The sequence below is a fragment of the Canis lupus genome, chromosome 35 (assembly GCF_048164855.1).
Source record: "Canis lupus baileyi chromosome 35, mCanLup2.hap1, whole genome shotgun sequence".
NCBI classification, from domain to species: Eukaryota; Metazoa; Chordata; class Mammalia; order Carnivora; family Canidae; genus Canis; species Canis lupus.
This window is the reverse complement of record NC_132872.1, coordinates 3,361,199-3,388,698: the sequence shown is the minus strand read 5'-3', so window position 1 is coordinate 3,388,698 and position 27,500 is coordinate 3,361,199. Positions and strand designations below refer to the sequence as shown.

The 27,500-nt window shown below is 47.9% G+C and overlaps 1 protein-coding gene across 1 annotated transcript in view; it reads right to left on the bottom strand.

The window, feature by feature from the left end:
• HEG1 (heart development protein with EGF like domains 1) overlaps positions 1-27,500 on the bottom strand; it is an 86,313-nt gene that overhangs the window by 16,523 nt on the left and 42,290 nt on the right. The window contains exons 7-15 of the mRNA XM_072811666.1: positions 25,839-27,386; positions 23,683-23,799; positions 22,922-23,041; positions 18,216-18,319; positions 15,467-15,525; positions 15,064-15,224; positions 11,195-11,329; positions 5,208-5,250; positions 4,662-4,699 (exon numbers count right to left, since the gene is read on the bottom strand). Of these exons, the coding sequence (XP_072667767.1) occupies positions 4,662-4,699; positions 5,208-5,250; positions 11,195-11,329; positions 15,064-15,224; positions 15,467-15,525; positions 18,216-18,319; positions 22,922-23,041; positions 23,683-23,799; positions 25,839-27,386 (2,325 nt within the window). The remainder of the gene's footprint in view (positions 1-4,661; positions 4,700-5,207; positions 5,251-11,194; positions 11,330-15,063; positions 15,225-15,466; positions 15,526-18,215; positions 18,320-22,921; positions 23,042-23,682; positions 23,800-25,838; positions 27,387-27,500) is intronic.

Sequence of the window (27,500 nt, the reverse complement as noted above, 5' to 3'; positions counted from 1 at the left end):
AAGGCACTGACTGTCACCGGTGACGATAACAGAAGTGACTGTGGTGAGAGCCCTGTTGTTTGACACAAAACACTGAGTGACAAGCCACTGATTGCACAGGGCGGCATCACCGGGGAGGGGGTGAAATTCAGGTGTTCCCCATTCCTTAACCAACCCCGAGGGCAGGTGCTGTTTATTATCAGCCACTATTCACTGCCTTGCACCACTAAAACAGGTGCAAAAATCATGCGGTGACGTCAACACACCATGGAGGAGCTACCCCATGGCTGGGACAGAGCCATCCGGATGGCAGCCTGCCCTCTGCTGGACATGATGATGACAATTTGGGTGAAAGGGGAAGGAAGAAAAGTCTCAGGATCAGAGAGAAATCCTGGCCCAGGCCAGGAGTCCACAAACACAAACACAAAGGGTGGGGTGGGGGGAATGCAGGAACTTAGAGAAGAGTCAATGGATGGATATAGGGGTAAATCACCTGCAGACTACCTAGTATTTGATGAAAGATCACTAGATGCCACTTTGAGCAACGCCCTGCAGCTCCCTTCCTTTCCCTCAACCCTTTATGGGGCTTTCCCCTAGATCCATTCTTCCTCCACGGTTCACGCTTCCATCCACCAAGAAATCGAAGCCTTTTCTGGTACAGCCTATTTAGGGAGCTGTTTGACTTGAGGAGGTCTGAAGCACTGGCTCACGGGAGGCCTGTCAGGGCCAGGAGGCGCCAGGAGGACTTGGCAGCGGGCATCGCCCACCTCCTGCTCCCTGGCTCAGCCCCGGGGCTCCCACGTCTCCGCACTCCCACCTGTCCACTCCCTCTCTGCCACCTGACGGGCTCCTCTTCCAATAGGGTGCTTGCACCTGGGATTCAACGCTCCCGTGCCTTGGGCCCTCCTTCCTCCCTCCCTCCAATTATTCTGAAGCCCTTTTCCACGGCGTCATCTGAGCCTCTCTGTTTCTAACACTTAGAAGGTTTCAGACTAAGGTGTGCAGGCTTGTGGTGCAATCACGACTCTTAGCTCTAAAATCCCCTCTTTCAAAAACCTTGACCATTTTGCAGGAGTGTCCTCGCATTGGGTGAACAGCTCTCAAATATCTTGAACGTCTTGCCTGATTTCGGCCTCCTCTTTCTACATAGAAAGTTCTAGGCTTTCTTCTATTTTTGGGTGCAGGCTACTCCGTCCTGGGATCCGTTTCAGAGTGCTCTACGGCTCAGTGCTGGCGTTAAGAAGTGAGATGAACACCAGAAAGCCAACGAGGCAAATCCGTACGTATCCCAGGCAGCCCCTGTGACGCACAGATTCCTTCCTGAACAGAAGCATTAAAAGATCCTGAACCCAGGTGAAAGCTTGCCTAAGTAGTGATTTTTTTTTTTTTTAGAAAAGGACATACACCGCTTTCCATACTGTTTTACATTAAGCCAAATCTCAAAAAAAAAAAAAAAAAAAATCCTGAAGCCTCCAGTTATGGAATGGATAAGTCACAGAAATAAAAGGTCCTGGGCCCCCTGGGTGGCTCAGTGGGTGAGCACCTGCCTTCAGTTCAGGTCGTGATCCCGGGGTCCTGGGATCGAGTTCTGCACTGGGCTCCCCGCAGGGAGCCTGCTTCTCCCTCTGCCTGTGTCTCTCATGAATAAATAAAATCTTAAAAAAAAAAAAAAAGAACTAAAAGGTCCTGCATAGGGAATGTAGTCCGTGGTCGTGTGATAGTGCTACATGGTGACAGATGGTCGCTACACATGTGGTGAGCACAGCATACTGCACGGACTTGTCAAATCACGATGTCATACACCTGACACTAATGTAACATTGTGTGTCGACTCTACTCCAATTTAAGAAAACCCAACAATGAAAGCTGCCTTTTGTTTTGTCTGAAGATCTAATTGGTTTTGTTAAATGCTTCATGAGTCAGGGAGTTCCCTCTAGCAAGTGGAGAGAAGCTCCTGAAGCTACCGTTTCAAGCACTGATATTGAAAAATAATTAAAAAAATAAAAAAAATTTTGACTACTTTTTAATTTTTAAAAAGCCTAACCTTTGATAACTTCCTCCTCTTGTTAAACTGAGTACACCTCTGTGATGTTGTGATATGGTAAGAAATATCGATTTGGTCTTCCCTCCTGGTTCTTAACATAAGAGCTCCTAAAATCCTTGAAATTTCTCTCTCTTTTTTATTTTTATTTTTTTAAACATTTTTTAAAATTTTTATTTATTTATGATAGTCACAGAGAGAGAGAGGCAGAGACATAGGCAGAGGGAGAAGCAGGCTCCATGCACCGAGAGCCCGACGTGGGATTCGATCCCGGGTCTCCAGGATCGTGCCCTGGGCCAAAGGCAGGTGCCAAACCACTGCGCCACCCAGGGATCCCTCTCTCTCTTTTTTAAAAGATTTTATTTTTATTTATTCATCAGAGACACACAGAGGCAGAGACACAGGCAGAGGGAGAAGCAGGCTCCCCAGGGGGAGCCTGATGCAGAACTCAATCCCAGGACCCAGGGGGATCATAACCTGAGTCAAAGATAGAGGCTCAACCATTGAGCCACCCAGGTGCCCCAAATCCTTGGAATCTGAGTGAAAGAGGTGACAGTGACATCTTTTCTTATTCATAAGGTGCCTCTTGCAACCACACCTCAGTTTATGCTAATGAAGTAACTCTTGAGGATGGGGCTGGTTGCCACAGGAAGCAATCAGAGGGTTGGAAATTTCAGCCCCACCTCCAACCTCCAATGGTCAATGACCAATGATTTCATAAATCCATACTCTGTAATGGAACCCCACCCCCCTAAAAATCCTAAACAATGAAGTTCAGAGAAATTCTGGGTTGGTGAACACATAAAGGTGCGGGGAAGGTGGTGCACCTGGGAAAGCCTGGAAGCTTTGATCACCTGCCCTATACCTGCCCATGCATCTCCTCCATGTGGCTGTTCCTGTGTATCCTTTATAATCAACTGGTAATATTAAGTTTCTTGCACATGTGATCCAACTCCTCTGTATCTGTAGGCTCTGGATGCTGTTCTAGCAAATTACTGCACCTGAGGAGGGGGTCATGGGAACCTCGGATTCAGGCTGGTGAGAAGTTCCAGAGGCCTAGACTTGGGACTGTCTGAGGTGGGGCCAATCCTGGGACCCTGAGACCTTAACCTGCGATGTCTGGCACGAATTCTGGAAAAATGTCAGAATCACTTGGTGTGAGGAAAACCTCCACGCATTTCGTGTGTGAGAAGCTTTGTGAGTAAAAACCAGTTCATAATAGCATGGGCCACCGTTTGGTGTCGACTTGGGTCCGTCACGATGAGTATCTGTGCTTATGTGCTTTTATGGCACGATAGTGTCGTTAGGGATTACTAAATAAGATAGGGTTGTCTACTGCTCAGTGGCCCCAGCTTCCTACTTAAAAAAAAAACCCAGACATTAATTCTGTGAGCTCCTTCCTCTGTTCTATAGGACTCTAAATATATCTGCTTCTAGAAGTGCTTCCTGAGTCTTTCTCTTAGGCTGTCCACTGTAGCCTCTTGCTAGTTTGCAGTCAGGATAAAGCCAATGCCCCAAATCGCCAGTCATCCTAGATGGATATGCAATTCCAAGTCTCCAGACTCTGGCCTGAAAGTGGCTCCATGCTGGGCACGTCGACAGACCTTTACGTCAGTTAAGTCTCTAAGTTTTTTACTTTATTGTTTTATTTGGTTAATTTTTAAATTTATGCTCAAAGAAAGTACAATAAGGAAACTTCCTAACAGAAAGCTTTATGAGCAAAGAAAATACCAGTGAAGACATGAACTGCCAGGGATACTCCCAGGGAACAGGAACTGGCACTTTTACACGTGTTAAATAAGACCACGTCTACTTTTGGTCCAGTGAACTTTGACTATGGACTGTTGGCACACTCATCTATAGGATGAGGGTCAAACTTATCCTAAAATAAAGTACTGAATGTTATTATTCCCATTATATCCTAGATCCCAGAATTTCGTTCCATAATTTCTCAGCTGTTTTTTTTTTTTTTTAAATTTCTCAGCTCTTGATATTAGAAGATGTCAGTGAAAGTGATCTTGAATGAGTCACACTGCTTTTCTCAAGGGACTGAAGCCACCCTCCATCCTGCAGCCTGACCTGATTCTCTTCATCAGCGGCTGTGCTGCTCTGGGACACCTGCTGCTTCCACAATGGATACAGATTAGAGTCTAAAGCCTCAGGCTGCCCATCAGACACCCCAACAGCTTGGTCCCCATGTACTCTGCCAAACTAACCCTCTACTCCGTCGTCTTCTCCTCCTGTCCCCAGCCACCCCACACACACCGTCCCTGGAACCCCACTGACCCAGGCTGCCCCCAGACCTTGAAGATGTTCTTGCTGCCTGGATTCCTTCTCCCTCCACACCTGCCAGTCAAAGTCTTCCAAAATCTCTACTTTCATCCACTCCAAGAAGGACTCAGGAGGCTCTTCTACTTTGCTAGGCATGCTTGCTCCCTCCCTCCCCGCCTCCTACCTAATTTCTTGTATTAACACCCCACAGTCAGGGCTGTTTCGGAATGTGCTGGAAAGCGCTCGGCTTTCCGCATACCTCCCAGCCCAGGAGCTGAAAAGTAAGGGAAAGGGGTAGAGACCCAAGTCTTGTGCACGGACAACCATGCCAGGGCTTTGCCCTGCCACCCCCTTATTTCTGCATACTCACGGTTTCCACAGTTGAGACCACCAAGCCCAAATGGGCAACTGCAAGTCAACAACAACAACAAAAGAACGAGGATTAATTTTAAAAGTCAAAAGAAATAACTGAGGCAATCTACCCAAGTAACTTACTTATTAAAGATTTATTTTAATTAATTTATTTTAGTTTCAGAGGTAGAGTTTAGTGATTCATCAGTTGCATATGACACCTGTGCTCATTCCATCATGTGCCCTTCTTACTGCCCATTAGCCAGTTATGCCATCTCCCCACCACCACCCCTCCAGCTACCCTCAGTTGTTTCCTAGAGTTAAGAGTCTCTCATGGCTTGCCTCCCTCTCTTTTTCATCCTATTTTATTTTTTCTTCCTTCCCCTGTGGATCCTCTGTTTTGTTTCTTAAATTCCACATATGAGTGAAATCATAGGATATTTGTCTTTCTCTGATTGACTTATTTCACTTAGCAAACACCCTCTAGTTTCATCCATGTTGTTGCAAACCCAAGTAACTTCTAAATAAGTTCAAATTCATCAGAATAAATGAGCAGGGAGCCTACCTCATACAGGTTTCATTTTCAAGCCTATATCCATCTTCGCATGCTAAAAGAGAAAAGGAAAATCCATGAATATGATCCAGGTTGGCCCAAACTGACAGTTATTAGACACCAGCCGCTTTAAAGTCCACAAGAATCTTCTAGAACCAGAAGTTTACAAATAGCTTTAGAATTATCTATAACCGGGGGATCCCTGGGTGGCTCAGCGGTTTAGCGCCGCCTTCAGCTCAGGGCGTGAACCTGGAGACCCGGGATTGGGATCGAGTCCCGCATCGGGCTCCCTGCAAGGAGCCTGCTTCTCCCTCTGCCTGTGTCTCTGCCTCTCTCTTTCTCTGTGTCTCTCATGAATAAATAAAATCTTAAAAAAAAAAAAAAAAAGAATTATCTATAACCTGTCAGCTCAACTCTTAATTTTATCACAAAATTGTCTTAAACCTATGAGTGGCTCTCAGTTTGCCATGTATAAGAAAAAAAGGATCGTGATAGCAATCGTAATATCTACCTTATAGTTTCTTGGAGGGAATTAAGTAGAGCAAGGCATGCAAATGGCTTGGCATGGTGCCTGGCACATAATTACCACTGAATAAATGATTATAGTTATTACTGTCCAACGAATGCAATTCTTTTGGGAAGTTCTCTGTGGCCCGTGTACCATCCTTCCATATGCACAAAGACAAATGATCTACCTTCTTTAACGTAAGTCAAACCTTTGACCTGCTGTTGACTCCATCAACCCCTTCCAAGAGGAAGAAGGAGCTGTGCCATCCTCTGGGACACGGTCCTGGTGGGTGCCTCAATTTTCATAGGAGAATGCTCGCCCTGTCTATCGTCTGTGCAGGGGATTCTGGACATACGTAGGGGAGTGCTAATCAGCACAGCACCCAAGAACATAATGTGGAACCCTCTGGTGGTGCTGCTCAGGGACTGAAGGGCTGTGGCCCAGCCATTCCTGGGGTCAGCAGTTCTTGAATTTATTTGAACACAGAACATTTCCAACACTAAATAAGCTGATGGAACAGCATGAACTATAATGCATGCTGAGATGAAAGCAGACAATAAAAAATGGCTTCATAGTCAAATTCATCGCTGCAAGAAGTGATAGAAATTCGTTTCATGAATAATGTACGATACACACTGCATAAAAGATCACAGATAAGAGAAGGTACATAGCGTAGAGCGGGGATCCCTGGGCAGAGAGACACATGCTAATGGTGAATGTGCGTGTCAGCAGTGCACACCGCTGGGGCGGGGGGTTGGTGCACACCCTCCTGGGCCGGGACGGGAGCTCTCTCGGAGGCATTCTGGATGCTCTGTTACGGATTAACGCCTAATAATATCAACTTAGGTAGATGCACTCAGTGCTGCTCTTCCTTCTGTTTTTAATGTTAAATGCTAAATTTTTCTGGCATCTATTTTGTTGTCAGAGATCACTGACATGTCACTAGAGTTGACTGGAACAGTTCAGAAAATGCTGCTCTAAATAGTCTGCGATTCTCTTACAGCAAGCAGATCGTGAGAGCTGCAAGCCTGGACTGAGCCGTTCTGGCTCCACAGAGCTTTTCTTTTCTTTTTATTATTATTATTATTTAAAAAATGTTTTTATTGGAGTTCAATTTGCTAACATATAGCACAACACCCAGTGCTCATCCTGCCAAGTGTCCCCCTCAGTGCCCGTCACCCAGTCACCCCAACCCCCTGCCCACCTCCCCTTCCACTACCCCTTGTTCGTTTCCCAGAGTTAGGAGTCTCTCATGTTCTGTCTCCCTCACTGATATTTTCACTCATTTTCTCTCCTTTCCCTTTATTCCCTTTCACTAATTTTTATATTCCCCAAATGAATGAGACCCTATAATGTTTGTCCTTTTCTGATTGACTCATTTCACTCAGCATAATACCCTCCAGTTCCATCCACATTGAAGCAAATGGTGGGTATTTGTCGTTTCTAATGGCTGAGGAATATCCCATTGTATACACAGACCACAGCTTCTTTATCCATCATCTGTCGATGGACACCGAGGCTCCTTCCACAGTTTGGCTATTGTGAACATTGCTGCTATAAACATCGGGGTGCAGGTGTCCTGGCGTTCATTGCATCTGCATCTTTGGGGTAAATCCCCAGCAGTGCAATTGCCGGGTCATAGGGCAGGTCTATTTTTACCTCTTTGAGGAACCTCCACACAGTTTCCAGAGTGGCTGCACCAGGTCACATTCCCACCAACAGTGCAAGCGGGTTCCCCTTTCTCCACATCCTCTCCAACATTTGTTGTTTCCTGCCTTGTTAATGTTCCCCATTCTCACTGGTGTGAGGTGGGATCTCATTGTGGTTTTGATTTGTATTTCCTTGATGGCCAGTGATGCGGAGCATTTTCTCATGTGCTTGTTGGCCATGTCTATGTCTTCCTCTGTGAATCCACAGAGCTTTTCCTGAGCTACATTCTCTTGCATCAGGGGCTCTTATAAATAGCAGCAGCATTGGGGAAATCCCTGGGACTTGCTACCACGATACCATACGGTAACCTCTCAATGAGGACGCCCCAAAGAAAGTTCCCTTGGGCCTTCGGTCCTAAAAAGATGAGGATGCTTCTGAACAATTGTACTTTATTTTATGGACACTGACTCTTTCTAAAGCCCTATTTCTCTCTTTGCCTCGGTATCCAGGAAGCTCAGAACTTGAGCGAGTGGCCTACCTTTAGCAAACATGTAGGACCTGATAGCCTATCTTTCTGCATCTTTTGCAACAAAGTAGGGCAAAATCGTCACATCTGCTTTAGGGAAGGAGGAACGAGGCCCCTCTCCCATATCTTTGACACCTTTGAGTCTCCTGGGGCCTTCTCTAAGGAACAAGCTGGGCACTCCTGCTTCCCTGGGTGTGGAGAGCATCATGCCCTGGCAGTCCTCATGCTACAGCAGCTTGTGGGAGCCGGAAAGCCACCCCTGAGCGCCCCATGCATGGCTGTGTCTGCAGGCAGCTTCACAGGCACCGCTGGTGTGCCCGTGACTCATCCCCATCCATCTCAGCACTGAGGCAGGCTGATGTCACACCAGCCTGTTCTATTCTGAACACTTCTTCCTGGAAATGTTTTTACATCAGATCTACCCACCCAACCCTCATCTGCTGGGTGGGAGCTTTCCACCCTGTGGCTGTCATCCAGCCAGACGTAACGTCCATCTGTTGTCCTGCCTACAAGCTGATGGGCTGGGCTGTTTTCACTTGGCTTCAGAAGTGGCCCGACTTCCTGGTGTTAATGGTACTTCTTTACTTCAAATGGGTTTGTTCAGTCATTTCATCAAAGACAGAGTGACCACGGTTCTTGGAGGAAAAGCTCATCATAAGATGCTCCAGTGCTCCTTAGGCTCTAGCTCCTCTTCACATACTAGCAGGACTCTGACCCATGGGGCACTGAAGACAAAAACGAATGTAGCAACAGCTGGTAGTAGTGCCCAGGCCAGGCTTCCCATACTGAACTAGTCAATGCAAATCTCTGGCCCTTTTATAAGTAAGTGGGGAGTCTTCAAGACTCTTGTTTCCAAGACCTCCTACTCTTGTCCGATCCCATTTGCAGACCCGTCATCCATTTGTTAACTCGACAGACATTTGTTAAAGCCGACAGACATTTGTTAAAGCCCACATTTGTGCTAAGGATATTCTAGACATAGGTCTGGCTTTCAAGGCATTGGTGAGAGAAAGAGGCCTGTCAGAAGGACACCTACTTTAATTTTAGGATGCTTTGGAAGTCTGAAGACACGGGGAAGCTATTTTATGTGAGGACTATGTATGTGTACAACAGAGAGCAATATAGGCTTGCTAATGTATAGCTTTAGGAAACACACCCACACACCCCTATCCTCCATCTATACTGAGGACTGACCTCAGATTTGAGGTGTCCAAAAGGGGCTTTATTTTAAACACCTCTGTGCTCCAGCACCAATGGCCAGAAGGTGTCACTGCAACCCATCAGAACCCAGCCAACAGGGCTGTGGCCCAAGGAGCTGCTGATTCCATTCATCAGAGGCCTGGTGGCCACGGATGAAAGTCCAACCAACAAGGATACTGCAGAAATGAGGCTTTGCAGGGACCTTGGCAACAAGCCCGAGAGCTGACCAAGGAATCCTCGTGCTGCATCTTGGCTCGTTACTTGATAAACAGAAGGTTGCTGGATGCTGTGTCATTGCATCTGGAAACATCTTTGACAGTCCTGCTATCGCTAGTGCTAGTCTATCAGCCAGACAGTTAAGAAATTGCTGACTTGGAAACAAAGGCAATCGGCGGGGGCCAGCCAGAAGCAAAGGTGGCAGGGCTGTCAGAGACTCCAGAGACTCGGTGCACCGGGGCCACCACTCCCATGGGCCCCATTTCTGTCCATTACCTTCCCAGCCCCCCAGCATGTGGATTTAGCAGAGTTCACCTTCCCACAAGAAGCGGGGTTCAACAAGCCCCAGTTTCCAAGAAGAGCGAGGACTACTTTGCATGAAACCAGGTAAGATGGAACAAGGAAGAGTCATTTCTTTGCATCAAAGAGGCGGACTGACTGTGCGCTGATAAACGCCGGGAGGCCGTCGTGCCTCAGGACTGCAGGCCAGCACACGGGGTCAGCCTCCCCTGCCGAGCCCACCACAGGGCCTGCGTGTGCAGCACACGGTGCGCGCTTTCAAAGCCCCTGTGCATAAACCTCAGTCAGGAGGTCTGAAGGTCAGTGTGCTTTCATCCTCTCCTGATGGAACCAGTCCTCTACCTGATAGAAGTAAGTGGCACGGCCCCTCTCCCTAGCATGTGACTTTTACTCAGAGTCCAGCAACACAGTCACCAGCAGGCGCTGGCCAAGCAGGAAACCTGTCCCTTTTACATTCTAATGTGATGTAATGCTTGGAGCTACCTGACGGACTTTGTGTCTGTTGCTAGTTTGGGGATTACAAATTCCAGCAGGCTTTTATAAAGTCAGGGCTCGGGACTTGCATTAGTTTTGCCTTCAAGTGGCATCCCTGCCGCGCACTCACTGAGCACCCTCTGTTTCTAACTGAACAAATGTTAGTCCCACCTAAATGGTTAGCAGAATTACCTTTCTGCCCTCACACCCTTTGTGAAAACTTTAAAACTGGAACTCACTAAATCGGCCCCATCCTGCGTGAAATACCAGGGAGATGCTAATGGCTTACAAAGCACCTCCATAGGGCAGCCTCGGTGGCTCAGCGGTTTAGCGCCGCCTTCAGCCCAGGGTGTGATCCTGGAGCCCTGGGATCGAGTCCTGCATCGGGCTCCCTGCTTCTCCCTCTGCCTGTGTCTCTCCCTCTCTCTCTCTCTGTCTGTCTCTCATGAATAAATAAATAAAATCTTAAAAAAAAAAAAAGCACCTCCATATACACGGCCTTCCTCAATCCCTAGAACATCCAATGGAGCACCGCTATACCCATTTCACAGAAGGGGAAACTGAGGCTCAGCGAAGCAAAGCTGTCTTGCCCAAGACGATACATGATCTGCAAGGCAGAGTCGGGCGCTGACTCCCCTGAGCCTTGGCAGTACTTGGTCCACTGGGCCTCAGCTGCCTCTAAAAGGGACAGGCCTGACTCCGTGTTGGGTTTCCGTTTATGAAGATTAGCAGACAATAGAATAAAGCTTTGGGAATTAAAACGATAATTTTCCTAACTTCCCCTAAGTGAAAAAAAAAAAAAAAAAAGAAAGAAAAAAAAAGTCCCTGCCATAGGCATTCCTATTCTCTCTTCTTTTCCTCTGAATGTGATTGGCCGGACCAGCTGCACCACTCAGAGACAGCACTATTGTTCGAAGGAGATAACACAGTCCGTGGGCAAAATACCAAGTTACCCGCAGCTGAGAACGGGCACAGCCAGAGCAGAGAGTTTGGGGCAGAGGAAAGCGTCTTCCCTGCGCCGGGTCGGGCTGCAGGCCCGCCCCCCCCCCCCCCCCCCGCTCTCCCCCCCCCCCCTGCTCTCCCCCCCCCCCCCCCCCGCCCCCGGCCCCGAGAGCTTGCTGGCACCTCGGCAGGAGTGATCCATCTTGTTGAACTGGAAGTAGCCCGACTTGCATTGGCACAGGGCGACGCCGTCCAGGTCTGTGCAGATGGAGGTCTCTCTGTCACATTCTGGAGTCTTCCGCTTGCACAGGCTGCCCGCTAGAATGCAAAAACAAGACGGTGAAACAAAACCAAACCTCCTCCGCGTCAAACCTTGAGATGCATGAACTTTTCTATTTAAAGAGGCCCTGGGAACTGTTTCCAGAAAGTCGACCTGCTGCAAGGCTCCCTTCAGAGGCCCACTCGGGGACCTTCCCTGTCGCCCCACAGCCCGTCCCCCGAGCATGCCACGGGACAGAGGTGCAGACAAAAGACACAGGCCTGGCGCCCGAGACCCCGGCACCCACTGTAAACACGACCCTGGACGCGGGGACGTCTTCCGTAACCCCCCGCTGGAGGGGCGGGCACAGAGCCAGGAATCGTGCCCAGGCCCCGTGAGGAAGCCGTGAAGCTCACACCTGTCCCACGTGGACACCTGCCTCTGAGTCTGCTCTGTGTCTGCGCGTCCTGGAGGGAGGCAGAGGGTGGCCGCTTGCCCACAGATGTGTTCCGAGGGTCGGACGCCCCAGCATCACGTTCTTTGATTAGGTTCCCTGTCTGTCTCCCCACTACTCTGGCGGTTTCTGGGGGCTTATGCATCTCTGGGGCTTTGGGACCTTGCACGGAGATGGTCACACCTTGCACGCTGAAGGCTGCTGTTGGGCCCTGGGTCCCCAGGCCATCACCACGGAGGTTGGGGGCAGAGGAGGGCAGAGGAGGCTTGCTACCTCCCTCCCTTTAGGGCTTTACTTTCTACATACAAATCTGCTCGGCTTGTCCAGCTCTGGACACACGGGCCGCGCTCATTTCATGGAGGACAAAAGTTATCTCCTTATTATCAGAAAGTGTTCATGGTTGGGCATGTGGCCCTCTCCGAGGCTGTGTACGGCGGGCCCTCTCCGAGACTGTATACAGCAGGCCCTCTCTGTATGCAGGGGACATACCAGGGGAAGCTTACTATCTAAGGCCTGACAAAAACACACATGTGAATGGGGGACACAGAGAGCAGAACAAAAACCAGCAGCTAACTGGAGAGTGAGCAGAGCTCCTTTCCAACCAGCTCAAGGGGAGGGCAATGCTGAGATCCGCTCTTGCTGCCAGGAGGTGAGTGCAAGTTGCCAACGGGGAGGGCCGCTGAAGCGCGGTGTGTGCATATCATGCAGGGAGGCATGGTCCCCCTTCTCCCACCTTACAGAAGACACCAACGATTCAAAAACCAGGTACCGGCTCTCATTGTGGCAAAACTGCCCCTCCTGTGATGACGTGAGGCGCCACCCATGCCAGGTCCCTGCATCTGCCTCCTTTCCTGAGTCCCGAGAGCTTGGGACCTGCTGGATGGCCTGGTCACAGGGAGGTAAGTTTAGGACACAGCTTTGGTTTTCATCACTGCATTTCCTGCCTTTATCATTGGAAGCTGGCTGGCTAAAGCAGAACTCTCTTTGTGTGTATGATAGAATTTCCTTTGTTTATTGTGAAAAGTTTGTATTTAAGAGAGAAAATTTAAAAAAAAAAAAAAAAAAAGGAAAAATCTCACCAGGATAACTGCAACGCTGGCACTAGAGAGGTACCAACCCCCACAGTTCCTCCCCTAAACTTGGTGAGAGCTTTGCCAGTCCTCAAGCCTTAACATAAATACTTTTGGGGCAAAAGGCTGGTGCTAGCTTTGTCCAGCAGCCAGCCTGGGTTGCCTGTCCCGATTAGATATTTTCTGGAAGCCAATGTCACATTTTCCTTCCATCCTGCTCATTAATCTAGCCTGCTGGCAAATACCACTCGCCCCACTGAAGCAACTCTTCCTTGCACAGAAGCAAGGAAAGTTGGCCTTGCCTCTGCAACAGAGGAGTTGCTCTCCTAAAAATCCTTAAAGAACATCCTGTCGTAGGTCAATCAAATGCTACCACATCGAATCTCATTTTCATTTCAAGCCTGGCAATGTGATTTTTCTACAACCACAATTCCCATGGTCGTTCCGGGGCATAACATCCGCCTGACAGACAATGAGAACGTATGTACATCTGAGGCTGCGACGCTCCTTGGGGGATTTCCAAAGACTCTAAACCTTTGGAGGCATGAGAGCTGCAGTTCTTTGGAAGGTGAAGAACTGAGGAAGCGGATATTTTGCGAATTGAATGGTGAAGACCTGCCCTTCCAATGGCATTGTTCAGAGTAGCCCAGTGCTGCCCATATGTTGGAAATACTCAGATGTCAGAACATGACCCCTCCTGCTTGTCAGAGCTACGGCTCCAGCACTCAGAAAGGTGAGCAAGAAAGAGACAAAGCTCGGTATGCTGGCAAAACCTGGAGAAGAACTGGGAGGGAAAACAGAGAAATGAGACTCTTCAGCCAAGATACATGGTTGTCTTTGTTTTCAAGGGCTTTCAAAGGGGAGGTACAGAATGCGGATCGGCACAGGTCGGGGGTGAGGGAGCAGATGGGAAATCTCTGTACCTTCCTCTCGATTTTGCTCTGAACCTAACACTGCTCTAAGAAAATGAGTAAGTCCTAAAAAGCAAAACAAAGCAAAGAATGGGACCTCGGCAAAGAAGCTAGGGGCTTTCCCGTAGGCCACATCCAAGCAGCAGAGAGAATGGCGTCAGGGAGTGACCACCGCTACTGTAATAAGCAGGATCTTACAAATCCATATATGTGGCTGTTTGATATACAAGACATGAAAATGCATTTACTAGGGACGTAAAGGTAACCTGGTGCAATGTTGATCGCAAAGGATCTCTAGGTGTTCAGTGAATTGAAAGGTCCCCTTCCTACCCACCAGGGAGGAAAAATTGGGACCTTTGAATCATTGGCAAGAGAAAGTAAAATCAAAAAGTTCTTGCCTCAAAGTTTAGAGCACAGTATAATGGAGCATATAGTTTTCAGTTAATTCCCCAGCGATGCTAAATGATAGCAACTTCAGGTCCAGAAAGCTCAGCAGCTTTTTTCCCCCCAAAATGAACAACTAGCCTTAAAATGGGCTAAAGCTATAGTGTTTATCTCAGGGTACATGGTTAACCCCCAGCTCCCAGGCTCTGCTGTGCATAGGTCCATGAGGAGAGCCCTCTGGATCAGCACTCAGAAAGCCCTGAGCCACTGGGTATGTCCTGGATCTTCCAGCAGTTACAGCACCAAACCTGCTCCTTGCAACTTCCATCGGTGTCTGGGTACCAGATGGGGAGGCTCACAGATTCTGCATCCTTCGCTAGTCCTAACTGTGTAGCACAATTTGCTGACCAGAGCCCACTTCTTTTTTTTTTTCTTAATTTTATTTGTTCATGAGAGACACGGAGAGAGGCGGAGACACAGGCAGAGGGAGAAGCAGGCTCCATGCAGGGAGCCCGACGCGGGACTCCATCCTGGGTCCCCAGGATCAGGCCCTGGGCCGAAGGCAAGTGCTAAACCGCTGAGCCACCTGGGCTGCCCTTCTTTTCTTTTTTCTTTTCTTTTTTCTTTTCTTTTCTTTTCTTTTCTTTTTTCTTTTTTCTTTCTCCCTCCCTCCCTCCCTCCCTCCCTCCCTTCCTTCCTTCTTTCCTTCCTTTTCTTTCTTGGCTCAAATGCCCAGTGTGAAGCCCTTACATGAGGCTTGAACTCATGGCTCTGAGATCAAGACCTGAACTGAGATCAAGAGTTGGATGCTCGACCCCCAAATGCCCCCCCCCCCACTTAACACCCATTTCAAACATAGACGGGCTCTATGACAAACGTGTTGAATCCCAGCCCTGAGTGCCTTACACTCCCGTCCTAGGTCTGTACCTAACTAACCACATGGGCAGGGTCTTCCCAGGAGGCTGTTCTCTTACCTTTAAAGATCCGCCTCTGAGATCCCAAGAGTTGGCAGGCCTCGGCAGAGGAGCTACAGGAGTTGACACATTTCTGCATCCCGTCGGCCAGGTCAAACAGTGTCACGTTGGAGGCCAAGGAGAAGGTGGTTTGCAGGGACATGACCACCACATTGGACTCCCTATTGGCAAAGTGTGTGGGTTTTTAATTGTCCTCAAATGACATGTGGGCCCCAGGGCTTGTGGAAAGAACATGCATCTCCTTTCTCCAGGAAGGGAAAGGGAGAGCATGGAGGTCCAGGGACCTTGGCCTCGGGTCACTCTGTGGCTTGGTCAAAACAGGGCCCAGTTTTGTTGCTGTCGCCTACGTTATGATGGCCTCCCCTTTGTTGTAGACTGGTTCACAAGTAATTCCGTCGCTTACCTAGAAGCATGAACTGTGGATCGGGTGTAACCAGGTAACGTTGAAAAACACATATTTAACTGAAAGGAAGAACAGGAAGGTCGTTAACTGTGAGTTAGATAAAAGCCTTAGACCTAGAACCAATTTCCTATTTTCAGGATAAAATAGGCATTTTCCAGCCATCAAGTTATCAGCAGGCAGCTTTACAGAGGAGTGGTGTCCTTTTTTTTTGTTCCCTTCTTAAATGCCTCCCTGCTCTTGTTCTGTTGTTCTCTGAGTACAAAGGGAGAGAGGCAGATAGTAAATCAGTGGGGAAAATCTTGGCAGGAAATGATGTTCAGAACAGCACCCTTGGATGCAAAACATCTTCAAAGGAACAGATCTCTTCTAAGACCCAGGGTTTCAAAAAACTCAGAGGCAACTGTTTATTTGGACTTTGCAGAGTGAACAAGGTTCACTGAAAGAGGCTTCAGCTACCCCAGGTCTGGCAGGCCCGACACAGACCCTCATAATCTACAGTGAGTTGACCTAACTCAAAGATAGGTCCTCTTCAAAAGGGCTCTCCAAGGGAAATCACATTACGCGGGTCAAGAGCCCCTTTTTGGAGAGCAAATTAAGAATGACTCTCCCTGTGTTTGCCTTGTGCCCTCAGAGAGAGCAGAAAATCCCTCTAGGGCATAAAGTTCCATGCCTGCTTTTCTGCTGCCCCAACAGTAGGGGCTTCGGAAGGTCACAGTACCTTGACCTGTGCAGCGTGCCTGTCTGCAAAGCCGGTGTGTCAGGCACACTTTACTCTTCATAAGATGGATTCAAACATAGGATGTTATCAAACCCTTTTTCGCCTTGTGGGACATTGCTCTATATTCCGACGGGCAATGATTTATTGGTATAATGATTTTAAACTTCTTTTTCCCAGGGGAAAAAGAGAAAAGGCATATTTCAGAACAGAATGGCATCTTGGGGAAGGCCACTTAAGTGGCTTCTCTAGTTACTGCTTAAATCTTCACTTTTCTTGGGACTGGAGATTTCATATCACCAATAAATTATACATTCATACTAGGTGAAAATGAACAAGTCAGGTTAGTCACTGAGCGCCGTATACTGGGAAGGACTGCATCTCTGCACAGGGTTCTAAGCCCCTGTACTACCCAAGAAGGAAATATTGACCTCCAGTACAACCAAGAGGCAGCTGTGCTGGAGTGACAAGAACACCAGGTATAGGATTAGTAGACATAATATCCTGCTGTATAGGAAAGAATTTAACCTCATACAAAGAGAGGTCTGGCCCTTGGCTTCCAGGAAGTAATCAACAAGCTTTTGGAATGTCTTGCCTTTGTCTACCTGGAGGCCTGGCCACTCCAAATATCTAACAATGTGACTTACGTGGGGGCTTTGGGTTATATGGTATCAGCCTGACCTCCAGAGGGACTGGAGGCTGAGGCCAGCCATACAAGCAGTTGGCTATGTCCACATATTGGCTCTAGGCATCAAGGTTCAGGGGAGCTTCATTGGTTAGCAATACTCCATGAATATTGTATACATCATTGCCAAGGGGAGTTAATACAATACAACACATGGGGAAAAGACAACTGGAAGCATCAAACTTGGAATCCTCCTTGACTTCGCCCCATGTCTCTTTCTTATGGCTGATTGTAACCTGGACCTTTTCACTGTAATAAACTACAACTGTGAGTTTAAGAGCTGTCAGTGAGGTCTGAGTCATTACAATGAATTATCAAATCTGAGGGTGGTCTTGGGGATCTTCAAACTTGCAAATGGTGTCAGCAAAGGGGATAGTCTAGTGGACTAGTCCCTAACTTTGCACCTCTCTGTGTGAACTCAGGCCTCCCACTCTTTTAGCTGTAAAGGTGTCACTTTTATAGGAGTGAGGCATCTGGCAAAGTGCCTGTCATAGAGTAGATGCTCAGTTTTTATAGAAATGGAATTGAAATCTAAATTTTATTTTATTTCTTAAAAGATTTAATTTAAAAAAAAAGATTTATTTATTCATGAAAGACACAGAGAGAGCAGCAGAGACATAGGCAGAGGGAGAAGCAGGCTCCCCTCGGGGACCCTCATGTGGGACTTGATCCCCAGACCCTGGGATCACGACCTGAGTCAAAGGCAGACAGATGCTCAACCACTGAGCCACCCAGGTCCCCCTGGAATCTAAATTTTGCACAAATAAATTCTACAGTCCTATAAAACCCTATAGGTTTTGGCTAATATACTCTTACCCATAAAGAGCAAGTAAAGACGAGGAATCAAAGGCCCCTAGATAATCTATGCACTGAATTCTCAAGCCTAGAAAATCAGGATGAACTGTTATGCCTTTGGCATTGCCCCAAGGAAAAAAAAGCATTCTTCTCCCCAAGTTTGGAAACACAGAGAGAAAGTCACACAGCATGTCAAATGCAGATGGAATAGTAGGATTTTCTGGATCTTTCCTCATTGCCAATAGTTCTTATTGGTACATACCATCTAACCATCTGTGACTATCAGTCTGTACATGGAAAAGAAATGCCAAGGCACTGGTAAAGGGTGCATGTGAGGGCACATTGAAGAAACGCTTCTATTGGCACCAGTGGTTCTCAGCACCTCCCTTCTATTTCTGAGCAGCTTTTAATTTTATCATGACGTTTCCCTTCCAAATATAATGGAAATGAACATCTTAGGAGATATAGCTGATCTCCATGAGGTTCCCAATTCTGAATGAAATCTGTTCTAGAAAACAAAGGACTTGAAAGAAGATGCCTCTCACGAAACTTACTGTTTTGGTGATCTCATTTTCAACTTCATGTAGGTCTGCGTGTTTCTCCATGGTGGTATTGAGAAATGTTTTCTTTAATTTGAACTCTGTCACGAAGGTTCTAACTGAAAATGAAAACATAACCCGTTAGACCACGCAACGGGCTGACCTACGCATGGTTGCGTGTTTGTGAATCTCTGGTGTATCACTCTTTCCTCCACCTCGCAGGACAATCTTGGTGCATGTCCTTCTTGAGGGGAGAGAACCCCTCTCCCTCTTCTAGCTCTGCTCTAGGAAGATGGGCGCCCGGTTGAGCTGAGCAGGAGGCTCGGGCCGAGTCAACCTTTGAGTCAGAAACTCCAAGGAGCCTTTTGCATGTGTGCATGGGCTGCTGTGAGGAGCCACCTCGACACCTCTCTAGTGACCTCCTACATAATCAATGCTACAAAGTTGTGACAAGGAAGAAAGACCAGTTGGCTTAAATGACATAACCCCAGGAGGAGGAGAGGGGATGTGGGGTCAGGCCTGAGAAAACTCTCGACAGAGGAACACTCTTGTCCTCTTGGCCCATGCTGTGAAGCCCTCAGCTTCAAGGGTATGCTTTGGTTTCCTCTTCTGGTCAGTGTCACCCCACCAGCCCCCATCCCTCTCGCTCAGAGGAAATGCCCATTTTATCACTGATGAAAGAGACTTCCAGAAATCAGCTCACTGACTCAGGACAACCGGGGGTGCTATGGAGGAAGGTGCCAAACATCCTCCACTCTGGGGGCCACCAGGCCCCACAGTCACAAGCCATGCAAGGCAAATGCCCCATATTCAAGATACTGCTGAGGTCAGGCCTGAAAGAAAGCAGCCCCATTTTCAGGGCCCATTTCACTCATAAAATAAACTTGTACTTAATATCAATTTGTGCTGCCTGGGCCTGGGAGGCAGGAGGGATGGATCTTACAAACGGGCAGGCGACAAATAATTAGTATACCCTGCTTTCTATCTGCCTCTTATCTTCCTTTTATATTAAGTTCTTATCTTTCCCTCTGGACAGGGGGAAAAAAAAAGACCCCAAACCCAGAAACCCACGAAGCTGCTCTATCACAGAAAGCTTGCCTGCTGAATTAAGAAAAAGGCCCACAAATGAGCCAGGGAACACATTTAACATCTTATACTTACTGTCTAAAGCCCTTAATCCTTATTTAACATCTTTTTGCTTGTTCTACAGTTCAGTGAAGCCAGCTGCTCAGGACTCTTTCTGAGCAGCAGGGAGCTCTTTGAAAACATTCTTGGCCAAATGAAAGCATTTCAGCATGCTCTAATTTGCATGTTCCTCTGATGTTTATGAACAATGAAGCTAAATGACTTGAAAAGGGAAAGATGATTGTTAACACAAAAGAACGGCTCTCCCCCTGATCCATGGAGCTTGGGGGACACTCTGGCACACAGGCTTCCAGAAACACCACCCTGCTCCTTCATCTTCCCTTTCCAACTGGTCCGGGCTGATACCCAGACTCTCTGGATGGAAATACATGTCTTGTAAATGTTAAGTGCACAGACCCCATCCCGAGTCATGACGTACATGTGGCCTCTGCTTTTAGTGCAGCCAGAAGACAGCCACACACAGCGTCCTCCGGGCCCCCACACCCTGCCTGGCACACTGACGTCCTCGTGCTTACCTTCCATCATCTGGCGATTTTCTACTTCACATTCAACTGTTGATTTGCATGGGTTCTATAAATGACTTTTAAATTATTATTTATTTTTTATTTTATGAAGTTTTAAACTTCAACTCCAATGTAATGAAGATAGTGTTGTATTAGTTTCAGGTGTACCCTACGGTGACTCAACAATCGTGTGCATCACTCATGCTCATCAGGACCAGCGCCCTCCTCCATCCCTATCCGCTATGTCACCCATCCCTCCACCCCCTCTCCTCTGGTAACCATAAGCTTGTTCTCTATAATTAAGAGTGTGTTTCTTGGTTTCTCTCTCTCTCTCTCTTTTATATAAATGATTTTTTTTTTTAAGATCCATAATTATTACGTTGTATTCAGAGTACTTCATGTTTTCGTTGCTTTCAATTCTGGTCCAAGAGGTTGCGGACTAAATGATACCTCCCGTCTGGAGAACTCTACCATTTTCAAAGCTTGCTCAGAGACTTTATTTCATTTGATCTTCACAATAACCTTGAGTGGGAAGCAGAGCAGCTGGTAATCTGATTTTACAGATGAGAAAATTGAGGCTCAGGAGTCATGTGCCGAAGGTGGTGGCTCTGGAGCTGGAAGCTGGGCAGTGGGGGGTTCCTGGCAAGGCCGTTTTTAACAGTGCTTCAAAACAAAATCATTCCAGCTTCTCCATTCTTTTTTTTTTTTTTTTTTTAAGATTTTATTTATTTATTTGAGAGACAGAGAGTGAAAGCATGAGTGGCGGGTGACAGGGAAAGGAAAAGCAAACTCCCCGCTGAGTGGGGTGCCCGACCTGGGGAGCCTGGCCTAGGGAGGCTGACCTGGGGAGCCCAACCTTGGGAGCCCGGCCTGGGGAGCCCAACCTGGGGAGCCGGGCCTGGGGAGCCCAGCCTGGGGAGGCCGACCTGGGGAGGCCGACCTGGGGAGCCCAGCCTGGGGAGCCCAGCCTGGGGAGCCCGCCTTGGGAGCTCAGCCTGGGGAGGCCGACCTGGGGAGCTCGACGTGGGGAGCCCGACCTGGGGAGCCTGACCTGAGGAGCCCGACCTAAGGAGCACGACTCAGGGTTTGATCCCAGGACCCTAAGATCTTGACCTGAGCCTAAGGCAGATGCTTAACTAACAGAGCCACCCAGGCGTCCCAGCTTCTCCATTCTTAAACCACAGACTCCTGGCCTATTTCTTCCAGGGTGTAGCTAAATGGAATAGGTTACCCCAAACAAATAAACTATTAGAGTTTAGACAGTCTAACAGTTTAGACTATTAGAATATAGACAGATGTCTATTTTCCTAGACTTTTTTCCCCCTTAAATCATGCTTTGACTTGATCCTTGTATTTTAAACAATTTCCAAAATTCTACCACTATTTTTGTAAGGTACTAAGTGTTTGAAATACATTTCTAGGCCCAAGATGGAGCTGCTCCTGCCCAGGGTGCCACGTCGGCAAACTGAACCTCCGAGTCCTCTAAACGCTCCCGTGACCAGAAATGTAGTGTATTCAGTCAGCCAATCCCCCAATACCAAGTCCACTCTGGGCTCTGTACTCACTCCCTTGTCTTTAATCTTTCTAAACAAGGTCACATATGCAACCCTGGCCAGTCGTGCCGTTTCAGAAGTGATGCTGCTTCTCATCCTTGCCAGACCCCTCAGGGACAGAGCTCTACTGCTTGGGAGGCCCCCGACTCCCCCAGTCCACGGCTGTTCTCCCTTAAATAAAGGACATCAAATTCATTATCCAACCGTGTTGTTTTGTCATCTGACACAACCTCCCTAAAAAAGTCTGATGATTCCCCTCAGCCTGTGGGCAACAGGAATTCATGCAAATAACACTTTTCAAAGGTCACAGACATTTGTTCTCTCAAAAAAAAAAAAAAAATTTACTGAGCACGTTTTGTGTGTTAAGTCTCACACTGTTCAGTTTAGGATGACTCAAAGATGAGTCACTTTACCTGCCAGTTTCCTTATCCAGCTGAGATCACTCTATGTTCTGCACTTCTAATCTCTGCAACAAGTTATGTATTGAACTCCACACGCTAAAGCAGAGTTATGCCCTGTGTGCAAGGAAGCTCTCACGATGAACACATTATCTTGTGATGGGAGTTGTGGGCTGGAACGTGGCCTCTCAAAAATCAGGTGTTCAAGCTTGGCCACTTAGCCCCTTGTCAGGACCTTAGCTTTCATTTGCGTTTGCTTTTTAACCTGTAAGCCGGAGATTATATCTAAAATCAACCAGCTTTAAGACAAATTAGGGAATGAAATAGGACCAATTATATGGTTGGTATACAATTAACAGCAGCTTTTTTTTTGTTTTGTTTTTTTTAAGGTTTTACTTATTTATTCATGAGATACACACAGAGAGAGGCAGAGACATAGGCAGAGGGAGAAGCAGGCTCCCCCGCAGGGAGCCCGATGTAGGACTCGATCCCGGGACCCCAGGATCATGATTTTAGCCAAAGGCAGACGCTCAACCACTGAGCCATCCAGGCGCCCTACTAACAGCAGCTCTGTAAAAATGTATCTGCCTAGGGACAGGACCGTGAAGATCATTTTTAAAAATAAAAAGAATGAATAAAAAAATAAAAAATAAAAAATAAAAAGAATGTGTGCATGTGGCAGGATAATCAGGGTTTTATTCTCTCTTAAAAAGTTTTTTTATGATGTACTTAGAATATCCTTTTGACACATATTTTTTTCCTAACTGCAGGTAGGATGGTTAGGCAAATAGTGTTGTGCACAAATAATGACATGTCTGTGCAGTCCTTAGGAAGTTTGTATGATATTTTTAATAACATGGAACAATGTTTAAGATATAAAGTTTGTACAAATACCATGGTTTCGACTATACAAAAATATAATGCACGCTAAGAAAGACTGCAAATAAGGTGCTATATCTCTGAGTGATTGAAAAATAGGCAGCAATTTCACCCCTTTCTGTATTTTTTAAGTTCATGCCTTGGACAAATACCAATTTTGTTCAGGGAGGAAAACGATAAATGTTATTTTAAAACATATACTGTAGTACAGAATAAATTCCAAGACAGATTCATTCTCTTACCCAAATTGCATATTCCTTTTTCCAGCTGGTACCCAACTGGGCATTTGCAGGTGAAGGATCCCTGAGTATTATTGCACGTGGCCAGGGGTGGGCAGGGGCTCAAGAGGCATTCATTCACATCTGCAGAGGAGAGAAAACAGGGCCCTACTGGGTCTGCAGCAGACAGCAAAATCATTATCCAGTATGGTAAGCACCAACTAAGAGCCGAATGGCACGACGTGCGGTAGGGTCCCAGGGATAAGGAGGATGCTACCCTTGACCTTGAGGGACTGCCAGTCTGCTGAGGGTGGAGGCAGCCATGTGTACAGCTGACTGTAAATACGAATCAGGACTTGGAAGTACAGAGAGAGTAAAAGATTTTGACGGAAGGGAGAATTGAGGACCGTTTCCAATAACATCTGAACTAAGACTAGAAAGACTTTAGCAAGCAGATGGGGGGAGTGGGGGTGTAGCCTAAGGCACCAGCACAGCGAAGGCCAGAGGCAGGAAAGCGTAGGGGTCTTTCGGGAGCTGTAGGTGGTCCAGGGTGGCAGGGGTGTAGGGAGCCCCCAGAATGGAGCCAGATTGTGGAGGTTTGTCAGTTTCATCATCTGACGTTATTCTTGCAGACAACACGTAACACATGCTAGCTAATTCTCCAAGAAGCAGGGGATGAACTTAAACAAAATCTTACTCTCCTACCTTTTGAAGGGAAATAGTGTCTTTGCCTATCTCAATGAGATCGTGTGGTACAGACCCCTGGAGATGACTTTTGCTCTTACCCACACTGCAGTCATCCCCTTGCCAGGAAGGTGAGCATTCGCATCGATACCCATGGCTGGTGGAGTCCACAATGCATTTCCCATCATGAAGACAAGGGTTAGTGGCGCAGCTGTTAACTAAAAACACATTCCGGGAATAAGGCAGTTAATCACATAGGAAATGTAAAAGCAGCTCTAGATAAATATTTAATTCTTCTGGCTAATATTTGATTTTTGCTTATTTCTGTTTACTTGCCCTGAAAGGTCACACTACTAAAATAGAACGGGTTCCCGGGGGGTGCAGAAGAGATGCCGTGGGACTGGATCCTGGTACAAGTTCATGTGCGTATACATGCGTAAGACAACTGGATCCCTGAATGCAAGAACTAGTTCAAATCCAAATGCTGTTTACAGGTCGCTCGGTTCAGGACTGATGATTACATTGTCTCCCATGCTCAGAAAATTCTGCTTGAATCCATGCCAATTTAAAACACACGTCGGGGGCAGAGGTCCCTGATTACCCATCCTCTCTGCTCTAGGACTCCCCCTTCACCCCCCCCAAAAAAAATCTCAAAATATAACTGGGCCTTCACATCTGGTGCAATCGTTCAGAAAAGCAATCAAAGTTGTGTACTCCAGTGCCTTCTCTTAATATAACGTGACGATGAGCCCTATCTGATTCATCTGGGCCCTAACAGTGCCCAGGCTTCAGCGTCACCTTGGACTTCCAGCATTCTGGGCAGAGACCATAACTCTCTGTTTTGGTGTCAACAACCAGCCTTGTCATGCTCCAGCTATGCAATAACTGCTGAAACCCACAAGATGACCACATCACTTCCAAGCAGAAAAATCTGCTCGGTAGAAAGAGAAAAAGAAGGCAGAAGTCAAGAGTTTGTAACACCAAAAAAATAACCCCGAAGTCAAATGAGCTAACCCTAAAGATGGTGTCCCTAGTCCGCAAGGCTACTTTGAATATACCTGAAACTACCCAGAGGAGCACAGCACCTACATAACCAAACACTGTGCCGTAGATACTGTCATAAAACCCATATTACCAGCCAGTAATGATGCTACTAATTCTCCCCTACAGTTACCACTATAATGACCATAATCGGCTTGAAGGGGGGATTTGTGACGTACACTCCATCTGGTATTGGAATATATTTGGCTAGAAACGAAGCCCTGTGAGTCCCGAAGCAGGGCTCCCAATCTCCCTGCAGAAGAATCCACCTTACATCTCCCAGGGGTGCTCAGGTCGCCAGCACAAAGGAGGCAATGCGGGGTGTGGGGGGCTGATGGCACGGGGGTCATGGCCCTCCAGCCCTCTGGCCGACCGTGGCTGACTGGCCGGAACTCGGGGCCCAACTGAGCCCCTGCTCTAGTCACGACAAAGCCTTTCTCTCCTTTCCTCCTTCCTTACAGTGTCAGTCTCCACAGCACCCCTGCACCAACAGCAGTTTTCCTTTCCTGGGTCCCGACGAGCCAAACGTACATTCTGAAGATGACATGGGAAGCTGGATCACTCTAATCCCTTCCACCTTTCCTTAAATGATGAAGAGGCACGCGAGTGGCTTTAGTCTCCTCGTACCAGCCACTTTGCCACAAACAGAAAGATAAGCTCAAGGGCAAGGTGAGAAGTTCGGGCCTCCCTGTGTTAGTTCATCGTCCTCTTACGGAACATGTCCCTTTACCTGCATCTGTCAACTGGCAACACGTTCTCGGGAAGACCAAGGATCCTGGGCTTCCCTCGGATCCAGAGAAGCCTTCCCAGCGACTGAGAAGCTCAAGGCTCTGACCTGGGAAGGGGGTGCACTCCCTCCGTGTCTCAGAAAGGCCGCCTGAAGCTTCTCCGCGGCATCTTTTCCACCATCCGATCCTACAACGCAGCCCTGCTCCAGCCTCGGAAGACTTCAAGGCATCTTCGAAGGCTCTTGCAACTTGGGGCATGACAAGCTACAAAGGCACTATCTACAGACACTGCACACAGCCAATGGCATCCTCCCCTCTTTCCTCAGGAAGCGTTACGTGACTCGGGCGAGAACATGAGGTCCACGTGCTATTATCTTAGGAGGCGACAACACAGACACTGACCTATTGCAAACAGCAGCCCCTGCCACACACTCACATAAATCCCAAGCCTGTGCAGCTCACAGTGTGCGTGTGCGACTGTCTTTTACCTGAGGCTGGAGATGACAATGCTTTTGGTGGCTGCGTGCTGCTCTGAGCAGCAAAGGTGGTAGATTCAGGAGGCAGTACTTCGAGCGTGGAAACGCCTGTGGTTTGGGGAGATGTTCTGAGGAAATGTGAAGCCGGGCTGTACTCTTCGGTCATACCAGGCCCTGGGGTCAATCCTTTCAGTGATGTGGGTGTGCTGGTCAGGGGGGTCAACGGGCTGGTACCATCGACATGGATCTGGCTCCTTTCTGTGGTGATGGCACTTTCTGTTGAGCTCCGTGGTGCCAGAATTTCAGGGCTGGTTGTCAAGGGCTGTTTTTCAGCCGTGGTCTGTACTGTTGTGGGGTGAGCCATCAGAGCTGCTGTGGTTGACGCAGGGCTGAAGGGACGAGAGGTCTCAAGAACGGTGGTTGTCAATGCTGGAGATGTCGGGGTGATGCTGGTGCTCGTGGCTGCAAGGGTTTGCAGAGTGGAGGACTCTGTTAAGGTCGAGGGCATAGGGAGCCCTGAAGTAGACCTCGTTGTTACAGCTCCGGTGGCCTCTGTGGGCAGAGATGCCAGGCTTGGTGGCTTTGACTCTGTAATGACTTTGTCATGGTATGGGTTACTCTGGTTCTTAGGATCTGCCGTTTGAGTACTGGGGAGCATTGCCACAGATAATGCCACTGTCTCCATCTGAACCGAAGTCACAGGAGTGTCTCTTGTTCTGGGGAGGACCAGGGTAGAAGGTGAAGGTGGGAGGGTTGTTTGGGAGGCAGATGGTGACGCAGGGGTAGACGCTGTCAGGGATATTGGTAAGGGTGGTGGCGAGGAAGACATAGGTGTGGGCGCCTCGGGAGTGGACTGCAGTGGAAGGGTGGAGGCCCCGATTGATGGTAAGACTGATGACAACAATTGATGGGCCTGGGACACTGAGGCCAGGGGTGAAAGGGGTCCTGAAGAAGAAGAAGAAGAAGAAGAAGAAGAAGAAGAAGAAGAAGAAGAAACAGAAGAAGAAACAGAAGAAGAAGAAGGAACAGAAGAAGAAGAAGAAGAAGAAGAAGAAGAAGAAGAAGAAGAAACTGAAGAAGAAACAGAAGAAGAAGAAGAAGAAGAAGAAGAAGAAGAAGAAACTGAAGAAGAAGAAGAAACTGAAGAAGAAGAAACAGAAGAAGAAGAAGAGTCATCATCCATCGATCTGGCCTCAGTGTCCAGAAGAACCAAAGTGTTTGGCATGTTAACGGTGGGTGTGGAGGATGGGACGTTGGCTGTTCTCAGAGCCAGCGACTCCGTGGAGGGCTGAGCACGCTCCCTTTCATAGGATGACACGTTACTTCTTTCAGTCTGAGCCTGAGAAGAGGAGGAATGGTCTGAGTGTGAAGAGTTGGAGATCCTAGCAGCAGAGGTGGAACTCTCCGGTAAGTCCGCCGATGAGCTGTTGTCTATAATGGAAAGCAACACCCGTTCTCCTTTGGTGAAAGTGGATGAGACATAGGTGTGGTCTGTGTGGTCACCGGAAGTCCTCTGTTCAGTGTCCGTGCCGCTCACTCCACTGTCGCTGACTCCGGTGACTGCAAATGGAAAGACCAAGGTCAGAAACAAGAAATCTCCCAGACACGTACGAGACGCCCTCTTTGGAGAGGTGGTTTTGGATGGCGAGCCCTGTGGACGCGCCGCTGTGGGAA